The sequence below is a fragment of the Carcharhinus amblyrhynchos genome, chromosome 14, assembly GCF_965287045.1.
Source record: "Carcharhinus amblyrhynchos chromosome 14, sCarAmb.v2.hapA, whole genome shotgun sequence".
NCBI lineage: Eukaryota > Metazoa > Chordata > Chondrichthyes > Carcharhiniformes > Carcharhinidae > Carcharhinus > Carcharhinus amblyrhynchos.
In genome coordinates this window covers 24576564-24600921 of record NC_137337.1, presented here as the reverse complement: position 1 = coordinate 24600921, position 24358 = coordinate 24576564, and the positions used below count along the sequence as shown (strand labels likewise).

Genomic DNA, 24358 nt, shown 5'->3' with positions numbered 1-24358 from the left:
TGCTTTCCAAAACTTGTACCTAACTTTTTCTTATTTTTAATATTGTTAAATCTCCTGCCTACCCCGGTTTCAAATGAGACTTCTTTGCACCACAAATACTTGCATTGGGAGCACTTCAAAGAAGGTTCAATAGACTAATCCCTAGATGAAAGGGTTGTCTTATAAGGAAAGGTTGAGCGGGTTGGGACTTTTCTCATTAGAGTTTAGAAGAGTGAGCTTCTTGAAACATCTTATTGAAACATATGAGGGGACTTGACAGGGTAGATGCTGAGAAGATGTTTCCCCTAATAAGGAATCTAGAACTAGGGTTATATTAGACAGATTTTTTAACACAAGGGATTCTAGGGTTCTGTGAGCAAGCAGGAATATGGGGTTCAGGTTATAATCTGATCAGGTATGATCTTATTGAATTTTGCAGCTGACTCCATGGATTAATGGCTTATGCCTCCTAGTTGTCATGATCTGAATGCCGTATGTTTGAATATTGTCTGCCTGGAAGCTAATATAGCAGTATTAAATGCCAGCTTAGCTCAGTTGGCTGGACGGCTGATTTGTGATGAGGAGAAACAGTGTGGGTTCAATTCCTGTACTGGCTAAGGTAATTCTGAAGGCCCCACCTTCTCAACTTTGCCCCTCACCTGAGGTGTGGTGATCCTCAGGTTAAAATACCCACCCAACACCTCTTTACCCCCCCCCGCTCAAAGAGGAGAGCATTCAATTGTCCTCCAGGACTATGGTGACTTTCATTTCACTAAATGGTTGTCATGATCATTACTGCCCTGTTTGAATACAAATGAAATGAAGAGATAAAAATCACTCCCATTATCCTATGACTTCACTTCAACAAAGGCCAGCATGTTATCTGTACACCTGTTCTACTCTAGAAATTACACTTTGCAGCAGTAACACATCTTAGGTTAGTCCTGGAACAATTTTTGTACATTTTTTCTCTCTCAAAAACTTATGCTTCCTGAAGTGTGATACTCAGAATTGGACACAGTACTGCAGTTGAGGTTGATCCAGAGTTTTGTAAAGGTTCATTACTTCCTTACTTTTATATTCTAGACCTCTATTTATATAGCTCAGGATACCATATACCTTTTCAACTACTTTCTCAACTTGCCCAGTTTCCTTCAATGATTTGTGCCCATATACACCCATGTCTTTGAGATCCTGCATCCTCTGTGTCCCTTATTTTACATTGTGTCACGTCATTCTTCCTACCAAAATGTATCATTTCACACTTATTTGCATTCAATTTCATTTGCATTATCTGCCCATTTCACCAACCAGTCTATGTCCTTTTGAAATCCATCATTACCTTCCTTACAGTCGCAATTCATTTACTGATTAATTTATTGAATGTGCATAAATGATCTGAATTTAGAAGAAAATAATGAATTTACTGGAAGGAAATTAGAATTATATAAAATTGTGGGATACTACTTTAAAGCCTATTTCTCACAGTGATAGCACAACACCTCACAATAGATGCCCTTAGCATGAAGATGGAATTTTGTCTCCACAAGGACTGCACAGTAGTGACTCCTACCAGTACTAACATGGCCAAGTGCATCTGCTGGTTGGTAAGGAAAAGCTTAAGTAGGTTTTTGTCTCTCATTGGTTTCTCACCACCTGCCACAAATTCAGTCTCACAGGTGTATCCTTCAGGACTGGACCAGTTCAGTTAGTAGTGGTACTAGCAAATCATGCTTTGTGGTGGATATTGAAATTCCTCAGTCCCTTGCTGTTTGTTGTCAGTACTTCTTACAAATGGTGATGAACTGATTTATTACCACCTACTATCCTCCCTTATCTAGTCAGCAGAAGATTTCCTTACCTGCTTTAACCTGATGCCATGAGACTTCATGGGTTCCTTAGTCTATTTTGAGGATGCACAGGGCCATATATCCCTGATTGTACACCACTGTGCTGCCACCCTTGGTGGGCCAGTTCTGCCAGTGGGACAGAGCACACTCGGGGATGGTGGTGGATGAATCAATTACCCTGCCTGAAAAGATTTGATTCTGAGAGAATGACTATAACAGAGTAGGTGGGGAGAAACTGTTCCCATTGATGAATGTGTTGAGATCCAGAGGAAAACGATTTAAATCAATTGATTATTTTGCCAATGTGACACGAGGAAAAACTATTTTATGCAGCCTTTAGTTAGATTCTGGAATGCACTACATGAGTGTGTTGGAGGCAAATTCAACAGTGGCTTTCAAATGGAATTGGATAATTATCTGAAGAGAGAAATTTTTCAGAGTTATGGGGAAGGGGTGGGACAGTGGAATTAGCTGAGCTGCTCCTGCAGAAAATTGACATAGATTTGAAGAACTGAATGACTACCTTCAGTGATTTTATGTGTGGCTGTTGGTTGAGTTTGACATTATGGAAAATTGAATGGAAAAGTGAAATTGAGAGAAAAGGGAAAGTTAATGGCAGAATTGGGAGAAAAAAAAGGAAAGTGGGACCAGTCGTAAAACAATGTGGCGGGCATAAGGAAAATGGAAATTGAAAGAGAAAATGAAAGGCAGAGATTTGGGAAATGAGACAATGAGTATGAAAAGGTAATGGAAAAGTAAAGTATAATCCATTTTCAAGTGAACTTCTGGTAATGAAACTCCCCAGTGAAAAGTTAGACTTTTCACTGTGTTTACGCCAGTCCAACGCCAGCATACCGACATAATGAAACTCCCCAACAGTGGCTTCATTGGTAGCCTGAGTCAGAAGGTTGTGGATTCAAGTCAGGTGGGGAACACAAAGGTCTAATCTGATCTTCCAGTGCAGTACCGAGGGTGTGCTGTATTGTCATTTTTTCAAATGAGACATTAAACCGAGGCCCCATCTGCCTACATGCTTGAGTGCTTACAAAAGGTCCCATAGCACTATTACAAAGAAGAGCGTGGAATTTATTGCTGGTGTTCTGGACAATACTTATCTTTCAATCAACAGGCCAAAAACATTATTTGTTCATTATAACATTGTTGTTGGAAATATGCTGTGGCTAAATTGGCTGCTGAGGTTCCTACGTTACAGCACTACCAATTCTTTATAAGTACTTAAATGAAAGCAAAATGCTGTGGATGCTGGAAATTTGAAAGACAGAAAATGCTGCAAAAACTCAGCAGGTCTGGCAGCAACTGTGAAGAGAGAGAAACAGCGATATGTTTCAAATCTGAAGAATCATACAGGCTGGAAACATTAATAGGGCAGAATTCTGCAGCCATACATCTGGTGGGATTCTCTGGTCCTGCTGGCTGCACACCGCCTGCTGTGGGTTTCCAGGCAATGTGGTGTGACTTCAGTGGGAATTCCCATTGATAGTGGTGGGACCAGAGGATCCCACGCCAGTGAATGGCACGCTGTTCCCCACCACCCCCCCCCCCCCCCCCCTTCTTCCAGCTGCTGACGGGAGGCCTGAGAATTGCCTGTAGAGGCTGCCAGACAGACCTGTTGAATTTGTTCAGCACTGACTGCTCTTTATGAGTACTTCATTGGTTGTAAGGTACTTGGGGATAGATGGTGGCTGTGGTAATTGCGAACCTTTCTTTATGTTGAGGTTTATTTATTGGTGTCACAAGTAGGCTTACATTAACACAACAATGAAGTTACTGTGAAAATCCCCTAGTTGCCACACTCTGAATTCCTATTTGGGTACACTGAACGAGAATTTACCGTGGCCAATGCACTTAACTAGCATGTCTTTCGGACTGTGGGAGGAAACCCACGCAGGCACAGGGAGAATGTGCAGACTCTGCGCAGACAGTGACCCAAGCTGGGAATTGAAACCACCCCCCCGCCCCCGGGTCCCTGGCGCCTTGAGGCAGCAGTGCTAACCCACTGTGCCACATTGTTCATTTTGTTTTAATTTTTGCATGAGAGAAATTGTCAGTGGGCAGTGGCAGTACTTGGGACTAAAAGAGAAAATGCTGGATAATCTCAGCAGGTCTGACAGGGGAGCAAAGAGCCGACGTCTGGAGTCCAGATGATCCTTTGTCGAAGGCGATGCCTGCGGGGGTGGGGGCTGGCGGGCGACGGGGAGTGTATTTCGAAACGCGGTGTGTGTGTGTGTGTGTGAGAGAGACAGAGGTTTGGGGCGAGTGGCGGCCCGTACTTCCCCGGGGTACCCGGCTGCTGCGCCGTTGCTGAGGCACCGGGAGGCCGGAGGAACCGGGCGGCAGGGATGGAAATAGGAACCGAGATCAGCCGCAAGATCAGGGTGAGTGGCCTGGCTGGGCTTGCGGCGGCCGGAGGGAGAGAGGCCGGTCGGTCGGGGGCCCGGGTGAAGTTTGCAGCAGATGCTGGGGCCTGTCGGAGGAGAGGAGGGGAGGGGAGTCTCCTGGTGTCCTTGTTGTGGGTTTGCGGCCCCTGGGGGGTGGGGAAGGGGGGGGGGGGATTCAGCAGCTCCACAGACACCGGGATCACTGCAGGAGTAATGAGAGTGTGTCAGAGAGGAGGAGGAGGAGGAGGAGGAATCACCCTCCTCAGACTGGCCTGGAATCTCCTGCCTAACCACTGTCAGTTGTTAAGAAAACAATTTGTCTGTTGGATTCCAGACCTGAGACGCTTACTTCAGTTTGAGCCCCTCCGGCTGTTTTTTTTTCCCTCTCTTTAATTTCGAAAATCTTTCCAAGTCTGTCCCCCTTTTAAGCTCTCTCTCTTCTTCTCTTTTTCAGTTTAGACAATGGGGAGCACAAACAAAAGTTGTTTGGCCAAAGTTTGCATTTCAGATATTGGCCTAGAGTCATGTCTGTTGTGCAACAAAAGATCTTGCTGATTTGCCGCCCCCCCCCATCTGTCCACTTTCCAGTGAAGACCACAAGGTGTTTTTTTTCCCCCTCAAAGAGGAAGCAAACTGTCCTTTTTTTTAAACTTGTGGAATGTGGGTAAGGCTGGCATTAATGTCCATCCCCTAATTCCCCCCTGACAGGGTAGTGTTGAGCTGTGGCCTGAACAGCTGAGTGGCTTGTTAGGTCATTTGGGAGGGCAGGATGGAATGCTGGCACAGTGGTTAGCACTGCTGCTTCACAGTGCCAGGGACCTGCATTCGATTTCCAGCTTGGGTCACTGTTTAGAACATAAGAACATATTGTTCAGAGTCTTGCATGTTCTCCCCATGTTTGCAGGGGTTTCCTCCGGGTACTCTGGTTTCCTCCCACAGCCTGAAAGACGTGCTGGTTAGGTCCATTGACCATGCTAAATTCTCCCTCTGTGTGCCCGAATAGGCGCCAGTGTGTGATGACTAGGGGATTTTCATAGTAACTTCATTGCCATGTTAATGTAAGCCTACTTGTGACACTAATAAGTAAGTTAAACCAAAACTAAATAATGCTGAGTTGACCATACAGTCCAGACTAGATAAAGATGGCAGATTCCTTCCCTAAGAGACAATTTGGTAGTGTGTGGTCAGATTACTGTCTTTTTAGCTTTTTGCTTCAGATATTTTTATTTCTTAACTCAATTTAACTCCCCAGACTTCCATAGTGAGATTTGAGTTCACGTCTCAGGGCCTTTAGTTCAGGCCTTGGGATTATTATTGACTCAGTGTTGTCACCACAGTTGTGTTGTTGCCAAATATTGTGATATACTGTTGCTGAGTTTGGCTAGATTCCTGATTAAACGCAGATTACAGACAGAACTTGAAATTTTAGTGGTATTATTACTCACTATCATTCGCTGACGTAATTTCCACTGTTTAGAAACTTAAGTATTGCCCATTCAACCTTTAACATGGTGAAACATCCCAAGGTGCTTCGCAGAAACATTAGCAACAAAATATCTCAGTGCCAGAAAGCTTTGGATTTAAGTCCCATTTGAAGACTTGAGTACAGGAATCTAGGCTGACATTTCTGTGGAGTACAGCACTGTTGGAGATGCTGTCTTTCAAATGAGATGTTAAACTGACACCCTAATTGCCTGCACATTTAAGATCTCTTGACATTATTTCAAAAAGGAGCAAGAGAGTTATCCCTGATGCTCTGGCCATAAATGACCTTCAATCTTCACACAAAACAATTATCTGTTCACTATCACATTGTTTGTGGGAGCTTGTTGTGTATAAACTTTCTGTTGGGCTTCCTATATTCTGTACTATAGATAATAGGGATTCTATGAACATTACAACAGTAACTGTATTTAAATGAAATTTTGTTGGAGCATAAGGGTTATCTTAAAGGACGGAAAGACTGTTTAGGGAGAGAATTCCAAAGTTTGGGTCCTTAACAGCTAAAGGTGTGGTCTTGAATGATGTAAAAATGAAAAGTGAATACCCCAGTGAGATCTCTGAGGGTTATAGGTCTGGTGAGGGTTGCTGATTATAGGAAAGGGTCATGGAGGCTGTGAAGGGATTGGAAACACGGATAAAAATTTAAAAATTGGGGTGTTGTTTAATTGGAGATCAGTATAGCTCAACAGCCATGGGTGAAGATTGAATGGGACTTACGTGAGTTAGGATGTGCAGCAGAGTTTTGGATGGGCTTAGGGCAAATGGAACATACAAGGAGGCTGGCCAAGAATGCATTGGAATATTCAAGTCTAGAAGTAACAGCATAGATAAGAGTTTCAGGAAGAAATGAACTGAGGCAGGGAGTAAGTTGGAGATGGAAGTAGGTGGTTTTAGTATTGGTCAAATATGTGCTTGGAAACTCATCTCTGGCTCAGATATGGCACCAAGGTGAAAAGTCTTGTTCAACCTCAAGCATTTGTCATGTAGAGATGTGGCATCAGCAGCCAATGATCAGAATTTCCAACGGGGACTAAAGGCAGTGACGAATCTGCACCATTCGTTAGCTCTATAACTTCACCTGCCCACTTTTGTTCTGTAACACTGGAGATCTTTGTCTAACAAAAATGTCGAAATAGTCAAAATACTGCAGATGCTAGAAATTTGAAATATAAGCTAAGCACTGGAAATATCAAGCAGATATGGCAGCATCTAGAATGGAGTCTAGTCAGGGAGACTGTTGCACCGAGTCCACAAGTGTGACCTGGAGCTTCTGGTTGCTTGACATTTTAATTCAACATCTTGCTCTCAAAGCCACGTTCTTGTGCTTGGCATGTTACGTTGTTCCATTGAAGCTCACGTAATCTTGAGGAACAGTGCCATGTCTTGTGATTAGGCACCTTACGGCCTTTTGGACTCATCATTGAAGTTCAACAACCTCAGATTGCAAACTCTCTTCCTTTTTGACTTTTCTTTGCCAGTACTAGTTGCTATGACGTTGCCGATCTCTATTGTGTTTTCATGATTTTGCTTTCAGTATTTGTTACTCTGCCATGCACTCTGGATCACAACCCATTAACCACATCCTTTACATTTTGTTCCGTGATATTTTGTTACTTAATCTTTCCTGTTCTTGACCCTATCCCAGACCTTTTCTTTTGTTCATTCCCCTCCCCCGCCCTTCCACACCATATCTTTTCTACTCCCCTCTGTTCTGAAGCAGAATCATATCCAACTCAAAATGTTAACTCTTTCTCCACAAATGCTGCCAGACCTGCTGAGTATTTCCAGTACTTTCTGTTTATATGAAAGATAAATTAATCTCTCGTTTGAAATTTTCAATTGACCTAACCTCACCATCTTTTTGGGAAGGGAGTTCCAGATTATCACCACTGCAGTTTTTGTTATTACAGGAGTTCAGTTCCTGACATTGTTTACGTGTCTATGTGTGTAATTGAACAGGGTTGAATTATAGTGCACACCAAAAGGAAATAAAAGACAATGCAGAATTATTTGGGATCCATTTTATTGTTGGTGCACATTTCTAAAACGCAATAATTAAAAATAGGCTCTGATTTGAATTGCAACAAACTGTGAAGAAAGAAATGTTTAAAAGCAAATTTATATTTTAATCTGAATATTTTGTTCTCTAAATTGTCTGATAACACTTATTAAATAGTTAAACCATATTGGCCATTTCTCTTCACTTACAATATCAAGCAAAACTCTGTATTTAAATAATATTGCTGTCCCTACATTACAAAGACCAAAGAAAATGACAGCACAGGAACAGGCCCTTCGGCCCTCGAAGCCTGCACAGACCATACTGCCCTCCTTAACTAAAACACCCTATCCTTCCGGGGACCATATCCCTCTATTCCCATCCTATTCATGTACTCGTCAAGACACCCCTTAAAAGTCACTACTGTATCCGCTTCCATTACCTCCCCCGGCAATGAATTCCAGGCACCCACTACTCTCTGTGTAAAAAAAGTCTGCCTTGTACATCTCCTTTAAACCTTGCTCCTCGCACCTTGATCCTATGCCCCCCAGTAATTGACTTCTCCACCTGGGAAAAAGCTTCTGACTATCCAGTCTGTCCATGCCTCTCATAATCTTGTAGACTTTTATCAGGTCTCCCCTCAACCTTTGCTCCAGTGAGAACAAAAGATTCTCTTAATGATAGCTGTCATTGGCTAGGATTGGCACCAAAATTATTAGAATTGTGCTTTAAATTATGCTACCTTTACGTCTATTCTGTTTGGATGGGTGGCAGATGGATTCATGAAGAATGCTATAGACAGACGTTTTTCATCTGTCTTTCCCTTTCCATTTGTCTTAATTTTTATTTTTAAATGGAATTCGCCAAAGTCAACAGCCTTTTATGAAAGGGAAATCATGTTTGATAAAACCTGCTGCTTTTTTTGAGGATGTAACCAGCAGAATAGAAAAGGGTTAGTGAACCAGTGGATGTGGTAAATTGAGAATTTCAGAAAGCTATTGATAAAGTCACACATGAGGTTAGTGTGCAAAATTAAAGCACATGGAATTGGGGATAATATATTGACATGGATTGAGATTTGGTTAGCAGACAGGAAAATAATGTAGGAATAAATGGGTCTTCTTGGAGTGGCAAGCAACAATTAGTGGGATATTGCAACACTCTGAGCTTCAGCTATTTACAATATATGTTAAGACTTAGATGAAAGAATCAAATGGAATATTTCCAAGTTTGCTGATTGTACAAATCTTAGTGGGAATGTGAATGGTGGGGAGGATGTTAATAGACTTGAAGGCAATTTTGACAAGTTGAATGAGTGGACAAATACATGGCAGTTGCAGTATGATGTGGATAAGTGTGTATCTAATTTGGTAGGAACAGCAGAATGCCAGAGCATTGTTTAAATGGTGGTAGACTGGGAAATCTTGATGTGCAAAGGGACCTGCCTGCACATCAATCACTGAAAACAAGCATGCAGGTACAGCAAGCAGTTAGGAAGGCAAATGGTATGTTGCCTTTGTTGCAAGAGAACTTGAGTACACGAGCAAGGATGTCTTATTGCATCTGTACAGGGTCTTGGTGAGACCGTATGTCGAGTTGTGTGCAGTTTTGGTCTCCTTACCTAAGAAAGGACGCCTTGCCATAGAGGAAGTGTGGCAAAGGATCACCTGACTTGATTCCTGGAATGGCAGAATTGTTGTACTAGGAGAGATTGGGTCAACTAGACTGTATTTAGTGGAGTTTAGAAGAATGAGGGGGATCTCATTGAGACATATAAATTCTGACAGGGCTGGACAGACTGGATGCGGGGATGATATTTCCTTTGGCTGGGGGGAGGGGGGGTGTCTAGAACAAGGGGGTCACAGTCTCAGGATATGGAGTATGCCATTTAAGATTGAAATGAGGAGAAACCTCGTCACTTAGAATTTGGTGAACCTGTGGAATTCTCATAGTGTGATGTAAGGAGCTCAAAGGCAGTGGAGGCCAAGTCATTAAATATGTGTAGAAGGAAATATATAGATTTCTAGGCTCTAAAGGCGTCAAGGGATATGTGGAAAGTGTGGGTGTAAAATGTTGAGATAGAGGATGCAGCTGCGATATTGAATGGCAAATGAAGCTCGAAGGGCTGAATGGTCTACTCCTGCTCCTAATTTCTATGTTTCAATAGTGCTTTGTGGCTTGAAGATCTCTCCAGTCATTTTATTGACTTCCCTTCTTTTATCACTATTTTTCTCCTGCTTTATTTGTGCTTCCTGCTCTCCTGAGTTACTTGTGCTTTTTGCCCGGTGCTGTTGCTTGATTTTTATTTTGATTTCTATTGGTATGAGATTTTGCAAGAGTATTTTTTTTCCTCCAAATGTTTTGTTCTACTGTTTGTTCTCGTTTTTTGAAGTAACAAAAGACAGTGCAATAGATGTATATGTAAACTTTGTGAAGTGATGCATGTTGTGATGTATAACGTGGTGAGGCAGTATATATGAAATGGTATTATTTTGGTGAGATTGTGGGATGCACGAACAGTGTGACCTGGCTTTCTTTTCTGCCCCATGATTTCCTCTGGTGTGGTGATTGTAGACCTCTTCTACCATTAGTGTAGAAAAGATTCTGTTTTTTCTTTATCAGTAATGTATATTAGCTGCTCATTCACATGTAGATTGTAGTTGACGGAAGTGGAAAAAAATGTGTATTTTTTATATACTCTACAATATCTCTCTCAGCCTATATTTGGGAAATGATTTGAATACTTTTACCACCTCTGCTACTTAAGACCTATCTGCAGATTAACTGACTAGTGCTATCTTGATTCTTTGTGGAAATAGTCCGTATTTCAGGTGTCTATTCAGGACAGCTGCTGCAAAACAGAAAGATGACAAATTACTGTGGGTTGTGGACAGGTTTAATTAATCCTCTGCTTCCAATATGGATATTGTAACTTTATCTTCCTTTTTTAACAATTTAGATTGCAGCTGGGAAGTAACTTTCCAATGACAGTGTTGCTTCAATGGCTGATTTTAGTAGCCCCTTATAGGTACTGAAACGAAATGTAAAATTCAGTAAGCAGAATCTACAAAGCTTTTCTCATTTCTGTAGTGTTCTATGAGGAAGGCATTTCAAAGTGCAGCATATGAAGTGCGGGGAGGCATAGTGGGCACTGAATGCCCAGGTTCAGAGATCGCAATAGGTGAGGAATACAGTTCACTTAATCTTGGTTTGTCCGTTGAGAAACACCCTATAGTTCTCCTGTTATTAAATCCAGTTGCTTATAAATGATTTATAAGTGATTTAATTGTCACTTGGACAAGTGTGTAGTATAAAGGATCTGGTAAAAGGTTAATGCGGAACTGGAAAAAATACTGCCCACAATGTGATGTAAGGGGACATATGACCTGAGGCTAAAATCATTTATGGATTGGACAGAGACCTGTGTAGAAGCAAGCATGGAGTTTAGCTCATAGCTTGGACCATGTACCCAGTGTACGTGCACACAGTTATGTGGTATCAATAAACTTTTGATGTTCAACCCAACAAGACTCAGAACCTCTTTGCGAGACCTTTTGAATATACAGCGGAATTCAAGGGAGAGTGGCAAATTGGACCCATAGTTGGCTTGGTATAATGAAGCAAATGATAATGATTGACAAGCGTTTTTGCAACTGGAAGGCTGTACAACATTCCTCTTAGTTTATATTACCAATTTAGACTCCATCATGGGGACATTATTAAATAGTTTGCAGATGTTGCAAAAATTGGCTGTTTGGATGAGAATGAAAAGGAAAGCTTTAAATTGCAGGAAGAATTAAACAGTCAATTGGGAAGAAAATTGAAAAATGGAATACAATCCAAAGAAGAGAGATTTTGAGAGGTGCAAAATGGCAAGGGGATACACAAAGTATGTCTAAAGGTAGCAGGACGAGTTGAGAAGTTGGTTAAGAATGCACTTGCTTTCGTTTATTACCCAAGTCATTTGAATATAAGACCAGGAATGTTTTGCTAGAACTGTACACAGCAGTTCATCAGACCACAACTTGAATAATCTGCACAGTTCTGGTCACCATATTACAGGAAGATTGTGATTGCATTGGAGGCTGCAGAGGAGGTTTACAAGAATGCTGCTTGGAATGGAGTAGTTTTAGCTATGAGGAAAGATCGGATAGGCTGGGATTGTTAACCTAGGAACAGAGGAGGCTGAGGGGGTGACTTAATTGAGGTGCGAAAAAATGTAATGAAGGTCCTAGATGGAGTAAACAGCTTCAAAGGCCCTAAACAGAAGGTTTAAAAAAACTGGAGGAATAGATTAATTGGTAAAAGAATTAAAGGGGAGATGAGTGGTAGGGACCTGGAGCACTCTGCCTGAAACGGTTAAGGGGGCAGAAACACCATTACTTCAAAAGTACTGGGGCATCTACATGAAGATCATGATCTTAAGGATTATAGAACAAAAATATATTGATTATCCACATCGGAGCTCCATACAACTTCTCAAATTCTGCTGTCTTGCTCTTTAACAATCTTAATTGTCCTACATTTTGCAGAAGTGTCTTCAGTTGTTTGAAAGTCGAGGTCTTAAGATCTAGAATTGCCTACAGCCATGTTAGACTGAAAACCTCTGAAGCTAAGCAGATACAGGTCTGGTTGGTACTTGGATGGGAAACCACCTGGGAATACCAGGTGCAGTAAGCTTTTAAGAACATAAGAAATAGGAGCAGGAGTAGGCCATCTAGCCCTTCGAGCCTGCCCCGCCATTCAATAAGATCATGGCTGATCTGTTGTGGCTCAGTTCCACTTTCCCGCCCTCTCCCCATAACCCTTAATCCCCTCTCTTATCAAGAACCCATCAACCCGCTTCTTAAAAATATTTAGCGAGGCAGCCTCCACCACTTCAACGGGCAGAGAATTCCAGAGATTCACCACCCTTTGAGTGAAGAAGTTCCTCCTCAACTCCGTTCTAAACCGCCTCCCCTTTATCTTGAGGCTGTGCCCCCTAGTCCTACTGTCTTTTTTGAGCGGGAAGAGTCTTTCCACCTCTATCCTATCCATCCCATTCATCATCTTATACGTCTCAATGAGATCTCCCCTCATTCTTCTAAACTCTAACGAGTACAAGCCTAGTTTATTCAGCCTCTCCTCATAGCTCAATCCCCTCAACTCCGGTATCAGCCTAGTAAACCTCCTCTGCACTCCCTCCAGGGCCAAAATATCCTTGCGCAGGTGCGGCGCCCAAAACTGCACACAGTACTCCAGCTGCAGCCTCACCAATGCCCAAACAGCTGCAGCAAGACCTCCCTACTTTTATATTCAATCCCCCTTGCTATGAAGGCCAGCATCCCATTCGCCTTCCTGACCACCTGCTGCACCTGCAAGCTGGGTTTTTGCGACTCATGCACAAGGACCCCGAGGTCCCTCTGCACCGTCGCCTGCTGCAGTTTTTCGCCACGTAAGTAATAGTCCTTCCTACCATTCTTCCTACCAAAGTGGACCACCTCACACTTGCCAACATTAAATTCCATTTGCCATTTCCTGGCCCATTCACCCAGCCTATCTAGATCCTTCTGCAGACTCTCCACACCCTCCGCACAATTTGCCTTTCCCCCAGTCTTGGTGTCATCAGCAAATTTCGACACCCTACACTCGGTTCCCTCCTCCAGATCATCTATATAAATGGTAAATAGCTGAGGCCCCAGCACCGACCCCTGGGGCACCCCACTAGTCACCAACCGCCAATCCGAATAGCACCCATTGACCCCCACTCTCTGCCTCCTAACACCCTACCCCCAACTCCATGTCCCCTGACCTTCTGCAATAACCTCTTGTGAGGTACCTTGTCAAACGCCTTCTGAAAATCCAGAAAGACCACATCCACCGGCTCTCCTCTATCCACTGCCCTAGACACATCCTCATAGAACTCCAGTAAATTTGTCAGACACGACTTCCCTTTAATGAAACCGTGTTGCGTCTGCCCTATCAAGCAATTCCCTTCAAGATGCCTCGCAATTTCCTCCTTAATGATGGATTCTAACATTTTACCTACCACAGACGTTAAACTAACCGGCCTATAATTCTCCGCCTTTTGCCTGGCACCCTTCTTAAACAACGGCGTAACATTAGCCGTTTTCCAATCTTCCGGCACTTCCCCGGAATCCAGCGACGTCTGGAAAATAACCACCAAGGCATCCACTATAACCTCCGCCATTTCTTTCAGAACCCTCGGATGCATTCCATCCGGTCCTGGGGACTTGTCCACAATCAGCCCCTCCAGTCTGTCGCGCACCACCTCTCTAGTAACAGTAATGTCATTAAGACCCTCCAGTCCTACCACCTTTCCATCGCTAACACCCGGCAAATTATTCACGTCCTCCTCCGTGAAGACAGAAACAAAAAAGTTATTCAAGACCTTAGCCATATCCCCATCCCCTACCACTAGGTCCCCTTTCTCATCCTCTAAAGGACCAACGTTCACCCTAGCCAGCCTCTTCCTTTTTATATATTTATAAAAACTCTTGCTATCCTTTTTTATATTAAGTGCTAGCCCAGCCTCATAGCTTCTCCTACCCTCCTTTATCAACTTCTTTGTCAATCTTTGTTGACATTTAAACCTTTCCCAATCCTCTTCTCGCCCACTGCTCTTAGCTACTCTAAATTCCTCCGCTTTTAATTTAACACTTTCCTTCACCTCCTTCGTTATCCACGGCTTATTACCTCTCTTCCTACTGTCCTTTTTAACCATCGGAATAAATTTTTGCTGAGCACCAAGAAAGATCTCCTTAAAGATCCTCCACTGCTCCTCAGCAGACCTACCTTCCAACGCACTCCCCCAGTCCACATTTGCCAATTCTTCTCTCATCCTACCATACTCCCCTCTATTCAAACAAAGGACGCGTGTCCGGGAACCCACTTTCTCCTCCTCCATCTGCACCAGAAACTCCACCATACAATGATCACTCTCTCCAAGAGGATCCTTCACCGCAAGGTCCCTAATTCTACCCGCCTCATTACATAGCACCAGATCCAAGATAGCTCGCTCCCTCGTCGGCTCCAACACACACTGTTCAAGGAAATTATCCCGGCAGCATTCCAAGAACTCCTCCTCGAGCCCACCTCGTCCAACATGGGTCGACCAATCAATATGCAGATTGAAATCTCCCATAACTACTGCCGTCCCATTCCTGCACGCCGCACTTATTTGCGTGTTAACAGCCCGCCCCACCTCCAGATCATTATTCGGGGGCTTATAGACGACACCCACCAGCGTCTTCCTCCCTTTGCTGTTCCTAATCTCCACCCACAACGATTCCACGTTCTGCTCTTTGGCTCCGATATCATCCCTTGCTACCACCTTGATACTATCCTTAATCAGCAGAGCTACGCCACCCCCTCTTTCCTCCTGCCTATCCTTCCTAAACACTTGATAGCCCTGTACATTCATCTCCCAGTCCCTGTCACCTTGCAGCCACGTCTCTGTAATGGCCACCAGATCGTATCCATTTGTGTCGATCTGCGCCACCAGCTCATCCACTTTATTCCGAATGCTTCGTGCATTCAGATAAAGCGCTTTCATCCCAGCCTTCACCTGGACCCTATTTGCCGTAACGCCACCAATTGGGACATCCTCGGCCTCTTCCCTTACCTGTACCCTATCCTTAACTTTAGACCTCGTAGCGTCACCTACCCTCGCACCCTCCCCCCCCCTAATTAGTTTAAAGCCCTGTCTACAGTCCTCTTTACTCGATTCGCCAACACTCTGGTCCCAGCACGATTCAGACCAACCCCATCCCGCCCGAACAAGTCCCATCTACCCCAATACTGGTGCCAATGCCCCATAAATTCAAACCCATTCCTCCCACACCAATCCCTGAGCCACCCATTCACTTCCTTTATCCTGTCAACCCTACGCCCGTCTGCACTCAGTTCAGGCAGTAGCCCAGAGACGACCACCTTGTCGGTTCTACTTTTTAATTCCATTCCTGAAACCATGCTCAGGTAGAGGATGAGGCTAGCCCATTGCACTGGAGGTGTGCTGATGCCAGCGATGGTGGTTAGCCCAGATAAAGGATCAGGGCTGTCAATAGGATTAAATGGAGGCTTCAATTTTTCAAAACCAGCTCGGTCTCTTGAGTGAGGTGAAGCATCAGATCAAGCCCGAGGGCGGTACAATGCCTCACCCTGTCAGCTTGAATCTTGTTTCATCAAACCCAAAACGAGGTGCCGTGTTTGTCTTGTCAGCGTGGATCTTGTTTGCCCCTGATGTAGACACTGTGAATTGGATTCAATTTGAATTGGGTTTTTTTTGGTTGAAATCAAAGTACTAAAAGGTACCAAAAAGACCTAGAATTCCTTCCCTAAATCTGTTTCTTTCCTCCTTTAAGATGCTTTTTAAAATTTACCTCTTTGACTAAATTTTTAATCACCTGTCCTAATCAGTGCAGAATTTGTGTTTCACAAGATATTTTAATTATATTGCAAGTTCATATAAATACAAGTTGGATATTTTTAACCTGAATATTGTTTAGCAACATTTGTAAGTTGCTGGTTTAGTGTTTAATTGGCTCAAATAAATTAACTTGCATTTAATTTTCAGACTGCCATTAAAGGAAAACTGCAGGAGCTTGGGGCCTATGCAGGTATGCTGTTCAACTTCTGTTAATAATGCACATTCTGTAAATAATTATAATTCTGTGGTTATGTCATTTTAGAGTAAAATCCCAGGAGAACATTGGCTAATTTTTTTTCTCTGTTAAAATTTAGATCACTAATGGTGAATACATACTTTTCATTGCAAACATGTACCGTTGAAAATTTGACACATTTCCTTAAGGGTTTATGTAAACTTTCACAATTATCACATCAACTGACTATTCAGGCAAAATGTAGTAATCAACTAGATGGACCTGGAAGGTGTTAACTTTAAATTGGTTTTAAGCATGACCAAAAGCATCAAGATGTATTGGAGAAAATGCTGATGGTAGGCTGCTGTAATATTATGAACATTTTTCCATAAATTGATATTAACAAATGTAGTAATGTTAGAAATGACAAGGACTGTAAAAGGTGTGATATTATTTCTATTCCAAACTCAAACCTGTTGAAGGAAACATGTCAGCGTTGTGGCTTGCAATTTTAATTCCTTTCTGGGTTTGGTATTTATTTTTCTTTTTGGCTTTGATTATTTTTTAGTACATTAAGTGGGGAGAGGGAAACTGGGGAAAAAAACACATTCAGTTTTTAAAAATGGCTCTTGTTTACCCTGATAGGATTAAAATTGGGTAAGTCGATAGGAGCAACTTTGAAAGAGGAGGAACATGTAGTGTGAAATGTTTTTTGACAATTAAAGTTAATGCCTTGGTTTTGATGGGATTTTTAAAATTGGTTTTCATGCCTGACTTTTGGTTTTACTGAGAGGCTTAGAGCTGAACTGTGGTGTCAATGGACTTACAAACAATCGTCAACATGAATTAGGGACATATTCATTTGAATATTTTTTCAATGGACAAAGGCATTTTTCTTCTGTACAGAATTGTGATTCTTTTTCTTTAGATATATTTTTGCCTCTAACATACAAATTTTTAAAACTCTACATTGCAGATGAGGAGCTACCTGATTACATCATGGTTATGGTTGCCAATAAAAAGAGCCAAGATCAGATGGCAGAAGATCTTTCACTCTTTCTGGGAAGCAACACTGTTAAATTTACTGCGTGGTAAGTTTTCCTTTCATATGACAGCTAAAGAGAAATATGTAATTGTGAAATATGTATCTTAATTTTAAGCTGTGCAATATTCCAGGAACTTAATGTACTGTTTTTTATTTAGGCTGCATGGTGTCCTTGACAAGCTGCGCTCTGTAACCGTTGGTAAGTACAGCTTGATGACTCTAATTGTAACCATGAAAATAATGGCGCTCCTGTTCAGACCAGAACTTAAGCAAACACATGACATAACTTTTGAATAGATATAAAATCAGCAAATATTGGAAATAAATATTAAAAATTTTGAAAATTGGACTGTGAGGAATTTTGATTTTTTTTAATCACAGAGCCCACCACTTTAAAGCAGCAGTCAAGCTACACCAACTGTAATACATTGTTTCCTTCGGAGAAGAGTCAAGCAGTGGTCTGTGGAAGTACTGATCAAAGCAGCGATGCTCATATTCTTGCTGTTACCAGCACACTTTCGGAAAGAAATGATTCTCGGGTTTCTACCAGCTCGTTACAAGAGCAGACAATGCCCATCATCCGGTAGGAGAAGTTAATCATTTTTTGAGTATCCATTGTAGATTTTGTAGGTGAATGCACAGCTCACAAAACAAGTAGTCAATTATTAACAAAAATTGGATGAGTTGATTTCAGTTGAAAATGTTTTCCAAAAATAATTAATACCATAAGACCATACTTGGCTGAAACCTTCATACACAATGAACTCAATTTTCAACATGGAAAATACATTCCCCACACTTAGAATACAGTAACTCCTTCATCAAATCTATTTGACCTGAACTTCTAATTTGCTTCCTCAGTTCCCTTTAGTAGTCTGATGCACTCCTATTAATGGCTAATTAAAGAGGTTGTCAAGAAGCCAAACCTTTTATTAATCACAATCACAACTGATTTAATATTGTCCTGAAAGCATTGTTTTGGCCAATCCTCACAGTAACAGTGTGTTTGACAGTGTTTAACGAAGGATTATTGGGGAACGTTTCATGTTGCATTCTGAAATGAACTGCATAAAATGCTTGCCTTGTGTTATTTCTTCCTTTGACAGGTGATATCTTTGATTTCGGCAGACTTTTTTTTCAGAAGGATTAACTCAAGTGATTAATTTGTGAATTTACAGCTTTTCAATGCGCCTATCAAGCCAACTGCTCCAGTGGTGCTTTTATTATCCATACCTAAGTAATGTTTTGAGTTTTACAATTGAAGTTTCTGGCACTTAAGACCCAGAATTTAATATGCCTGAAAATAAAATCAATACTATTGGATCAGTACTTAAAACTGACAGCAGAGGTGATCTTAAAGAAATGCTGATATGACGTTGCTCCAAATGAGTTAAGATTATTTCTTTGCTGTGTAAGGCAGGCATATTTAAGAAGCTTGTGAATTTTGTATGGATGTCTCTGATGCTGGCTTTAACTATTTTATATTTTATCTAGAACAAATTCTGTGGAGAGGAGCACATCTCAATTAACATCTGCAGTGAAGCCGTTAATGGAACTAATCTCCTCCGAAGCCGTAATTGATATAAAACCTGAGCCAGATGATCTAATCGATGAGGATCTTAACGTTTTACAGGAATTCCCATCATCATCTAAGAAGAAGCCTGTGGTGACAGTTGGCTACAATATATCTTGTCCTTCACTTGAAGCCTTTAGGCCAGACGAAAATGTTTCATATCCAAGCAGGGCAACTGAGAATAGCATCCAGTCTTTCAGGGTGCCTCAGAACAATGTGCAGCCATGTAAGTTAGGTGAAAGCAACTTTCATGGTTCTAGGCCAATAGAAAATACTGGCCATCCTTACAGATCATATGAAAGCAGCTGGCAAGCTTACAACAGAATATCAGAAAGTGACATGCAGATTTACAGGACATCAAAGTTGAACTCTGATCGATCAAGTAGAGATGTAAGTGCAAATTAATAATTATAAATGTTTTGATAGATTTAGATTGTAGCCTAATTTTCCAAGCAAATATTGTCTAGATCATGCAAGTTCTTAGTCTACCCCCAGCACTCTGTGGGACTTCACAACTCCTTCCAGCCCCCAGCACCATTGTCTCCCAGCCCATTCCATTTTCATTAACCCTAAAAGTTATGTCATCCCTAATGATCGTACTTCCAATCACAGCTCCATTTTCTCTCTTCGCTAGGTATCTGTACAGTAAGAAATCTCTCAACGCAGGATTAAAGCCCAACAAATCTATTTGGAGTCATGAGCTTTTGGAGCGCTGCTCCTTCATCAGGAGAGTGGAGCTCCACTCACCTGATGAAGGAGCAGTACTCTGAAAGCTTGTGATTTCGAATTAACCTGTTGGATTTTAACCTGGTATTGTGAGACTTCTTACTGTGCCTACCCCAGTTCAATGCCAACATCTCCACATCGTAAGTATCTGATGATAAGAGAGTTGCAGAAATTAGATCCCATTCTACAAGTGCACTGTTGCCTTTTCGATGGTAAAGTCTTAAAAAGCACTTCTTGAAATGGTAAAAGCTGTTTAATTTGATTTACACATCGGTTGAATTTTTTTTGCACATAGGATGAGAGTTCCAGGAAGAGAAAAGCTGCAATCATCAGTTCTGTGGTAAAAGTAAACAAGACTAGTGATGGTGAGGAAGATGATGATGATTATGGTACAAGAACAGGAAGTCTTCCTAGCAGTATTTCTGTTCCAGCAAAGCCTGAAAGAAGGTACCAAGAAGCGTACTGATGATATTGCATTGTTTCTCATTGGGTAAAGTGTAATGTGTAATCAGCAAAATTTTCCACCTGTGTTAAGATGTTGCACAAGATTGATGTGCATCATTTAATTTGTTGATATAGTAATAGTACTTTCTTCTTCTACTTACAATTTTGACTTCCTATAAACTCTTACAGATTAAAGTTTATTTTTTATATTTAACTAATAAGCCAGTGTGATCAGGGAGGAGCTACGTATTTTTTAAAAAGTAAATAATTCTTGATACTTAACTGTAATCCCATTCTTGTACGTTTTGGACACTACCTTTTCGTATGGTAGAGCAACTTCATGTTGGTATTTTCATGTTTGACGCTTTGAAACCATTGATCTCCATTCTGCAATGCATTCTGAATATTGTATCATTGTATTCTGATACTAGGCTATACACTATTTTTGCCATTCTAGTTATTAAGTTGGGGGAGCAAAAAGCAAAGTACTGCAGATACTAGAAATCTGAAACAAAAACAGAAAATTCTGAAGAAACATTCAATAGGCCAAGTGCTGTCTATGGAAAAACCAAATCTCACTGCCTTGAATTTTCTGGATTGCACTAGGAAATCATAGAAACCCTACAGTTCAGAAAGAAGCCATTCAGCCCATCAAACTTGCACCAGCAACAATCCCGCTTAGGCCCTATCCCTGTAATCCCACATATTTACCCCCATTAATCCCAATAACCTGTGCATCCCAGGACACTAAGTGGAAATTTAGCATGGCCAATGCACCTAACCCACATCTTTAGACTGTGGGAGGAAACCCATGCAGACATGGGGAGAATGTGCAAACTCCACACAGACAGTGACCTAAGCTGGGAATCGAACCCAGGTCCCTGGAGTTGTGATGTAGCAGTGCTAACTACTGCGCCACCAAGCCACCTACAAACTTGGGTTGAAACTTACTCTGGTTTCTCTGTTGATTTAGCTGAATGGAACTTGCACCAAATTTTCCAGGGAGTGCCAGGAAAATACACATCACCAATCAGGATACCAATAAATAGCCAACTATCCTGTGCCATGGCACGTCAGAGTGTCTACTGCTCTTTCATTGCAACCATATGTCCCTTGGTAGCCTTTCCTGATGTTTAGTTCTTCTGAATGCATGAGGCAAGACTTAAGTAATTGTGCTTAAATTGTGTACAGTGCAAGTCTCATTAAGAAAAAATCCCCCAAAATCTTCAACGAAAATTACATCAGACTCCAGAAATCTGTTACAACAACATTTGGTGCCTTGGGCTGCACAGTACCTAAACTTTTGAGTGAAGATCGAAGCCAGCACATTTAGCATTAGAGCAGGAATGTCACACAGATGGCCTTTTGCATAGGGGTAGTGTGTTTCTCTGGCTGAATCTTTAAAGTGATCCACATCAATGTTTCAGCATAATACTGATATAAATCATTTACATTCAAGTTTCCTTGGAAATATAAAATAACACTGAAATGTTCTAGTAAATTCCTAGCCCACCCTGTTTCAGGATTACCCTTTGACCCTTTGTCAAGACTGAAAAATGGTATAAATAAGCAACATTTTAAAATGAAATGTATCAAAGGGAAGTGGTGGTGACTTCTTATTATTTGATCCAGGGAGGTGTAAATGTTCTTGGTGAGACCAGCATTTATTTCCCATTACCAAGAACCCTTGAATAAATACACACAGCAGAATAAACAGAATAATATCTGCAATCTTTGCAGGTGATTTATCATGAGCTCTGTTGTGTTAAGCAATGTCATATTTAAAAATGCATATACACATGTGGATTGTTTCTAATATCTCTCTCCACAAGGCATAAGCACTCTTTTTTTGTTCCTACTTTTTTGCTATCATAACTCAAGAAAACAGCTCATCAAAGATTTATGCCTGGCATTCATCATTGGGGCAGCACAGTGGTTAACACTGCTGCCTCACAGCAACAGGGACCCAAGTTCAATTCCAGCCTCGGATTAGTCTGTGTGGAGTTTACACATTCTCCCTGTGTCTGCATGGGTTTCCTTCAGGTATCCGGTTTCCTCTGTGAGTTAGGTTGATTGGCCATCAGGATGATCAGTAGGATAAATATGTGGTGTTACAGGAATAAGTCCTGGGTGGGATTGTGGTTGGTGCAGACTCAATGGGCCAAATAGCCTCGTTATGCACCGAAGGGATTCTATGATGAAGACAGATGCAAGAATGCCAACTTTCATAGGGATCAGCAGTTTATACTGCGTGGAAAAAAAAGTTGATTGGTTGGCTAGGCAACTTCTGAATGAACCTGAGAGTTATTGTCACACCTGGTTTTATTTGAAAAAAGGCACAATACCTGGAATTGTTCCTTTTGTCTGCAGAGGGCAAGCCTCTGTAAATCAATATACATAGCATGTAGAAGCATAAGTGACCCATATTACCACCCGTCGGGTGATCTTAAATTGGTTATTAGTGTAGTTCTTAGCACATTCTGGTTTGTTCAGCCAAGTGCTGTCCAGCTATGGAGTCACATTTTAAGATTAAGACATTATGTTCAAGATGTTATGTTCTGAATTTTGCAAGCACAGGTTGGGGGAATACTCTGTCTAATGTGAATAGCCAGAGAGAGGTGCAGTTTGATACAATCTGCCAATTATTAGAGCGTATAATCCCAAATGCATTAATAACCAATTTAAGGTCATTGGTCGGGCTCACATATGGGTCAAATCTGCTTGCAGGGAATACATGCACACAGGAACCTGTCCTCTGAAGGCCAAAGGAATATGTCTAGCCATTGCACCTTTTTGAATTAAAAGTGTGGGGGACAATAATTCCCTGGCCCATTCCCCATGGCAACCCTTCAGTGCATCGACTCATCAACCAGTCAGCACCCTTTTCTCCTGCAGTATAAATTGTTGGTCCTTTTGAAATTTGACATTCTTGTGTCTGTCTTGATGGGTGTAAGTCAAAAAGATTTGATATGCCTTTTTTTGTAGCTATATAGAACTTGAGTATTGCTAAGTGACTAAAAACAGCTCATATTTGATCTATAAATTTTTCATAGCCATCCAAGAAGAATAAATGTCTTTTCGCCAAAAGGAAAATATCAACTTGTTTACCATACCCTGGACCTCTTGTTCTGTCTCTGCATCCCCAGAAGAGACTTGTGATTTATATCAATGCGGTTTATAATCACATTAACAATATAAATGGCAAGTTTGAAATAAACATATTTGGAGTCAGTTCATTTATTTTTTTCCAGGCCTACTTTGCCACCTTCTAAACAGGCCAACAAGAATCTAATACTCAAAGCTATCACAGAAGCTCAGAAATCTGTAAGCAAGACAACAAGTTATCCACCAGGTAATGTAGATTCGTACAAAATACTTGTCAAGGCTGGGGTTTTTTTGTGTGCCTCTGCGTATATGTGATTGATAAATACAAACAATGAGACAATTTATTTGTTAGCTCAAATTTGTTATCTTGAATATTTGTCCTGTCAAAGCACATCTTCTTTCAAGCTTGTCTTCCAAGATCTGACTCCAGTTTTCCTGAAACTGAAATCCTTCACTACTCTAATTTCTCTGTTTTAAAAGCCAAACTTGGCAACATCTAATCACTGTTTCCTGATTTACCCTTGTTTCCCGCCTGACCCTGCAACTCCTTACACTACAAAACCGGGCCCTTCACTTGGATTTCATTAATCTAAGAGTGGAAAAGAAGTAATTCTACTTTTAAGAAAAAGTTTGTTTTTCTAATAGAGTTCATGATTGAATTTGCACAGGTGCAAATGGCAAGTCAGTAGATGCACAAACCAGCATTTCCTACAAAATACCCATTTTGTTAGGCTACATTACTCAAGCTATATTAAGGTTAAGAGTCAATGGGACCAAGTATTCCATAGTTAAGGAAGAAATGTATTCTGTAGAATTATTTTTAATTTAGTTCTTAATCTAGAACTCAATTTTGAAGTAACAGAATGATGGGTACAACATTTGGTTTTGATGGTACACTTTTTTTTAGGCCTTTTGACACAAAGGATCTAAATTGTAACACAATTCACTTCTGGTTTTTATAATGTTATTTTTTATTAATGTGAGTGTTTGTTCCATTGTGGATATTTTACATTAATAGGCAAGTATTCTATCAAAACAAAACCTTTCTTTCTAGTGCTACTTCCATTTACACCCACCGTGCTAGCCACTGATTGATTTAAATGTTTTTTTTAATCATTGTGAGATTTAAGCA

At 41.2% G+C, this 24358-nt stretch overlaps 1 protein-coding gene across 2 annotated transcripts in view; it reads left to right on the top strand.

Moving 5' to 3' along the window:
* Positions 1-4109: 4109 nt before the first annotated feature.
* zc3h14 (zinc finger CCCH-type containing 14) overlaps positions 4110-24358 on the top strand; it is a 39591-nt gene continuing 19342 nt past the window's right edge. For both annotated transcript variants that reach the window (XM_080202443.1, XM_080202442.1), the window contains exons 1-8: positions 4110-4225; positions 16306-16348; positions 17310-17424; positions 17537-17577; positions 17760-17961; positions 18873-19341; positions 19973-20124; positions 23373-23473. In XM_080202443.1, coding sequence (XP_080058569.1) covers positions 4190-4225; positions 16306-16348; positions 17310-17424; positions 17537-17577; positions 17760-17961; positions 18873-19341; positions 19973-20124; positions 23373-23473 — 1159 coding nt within the window. In that variant the 5' untranslated portion in view covers positions 4110-4189. The remainder of the gene's footprint in view (positions 4226-16305; positions 16349-17309; positions 17425-17536; positions 17578-17759; positions 17962-18872; positions 19342-19972; positions 20125-23372; positions 23474-24358) is intronic.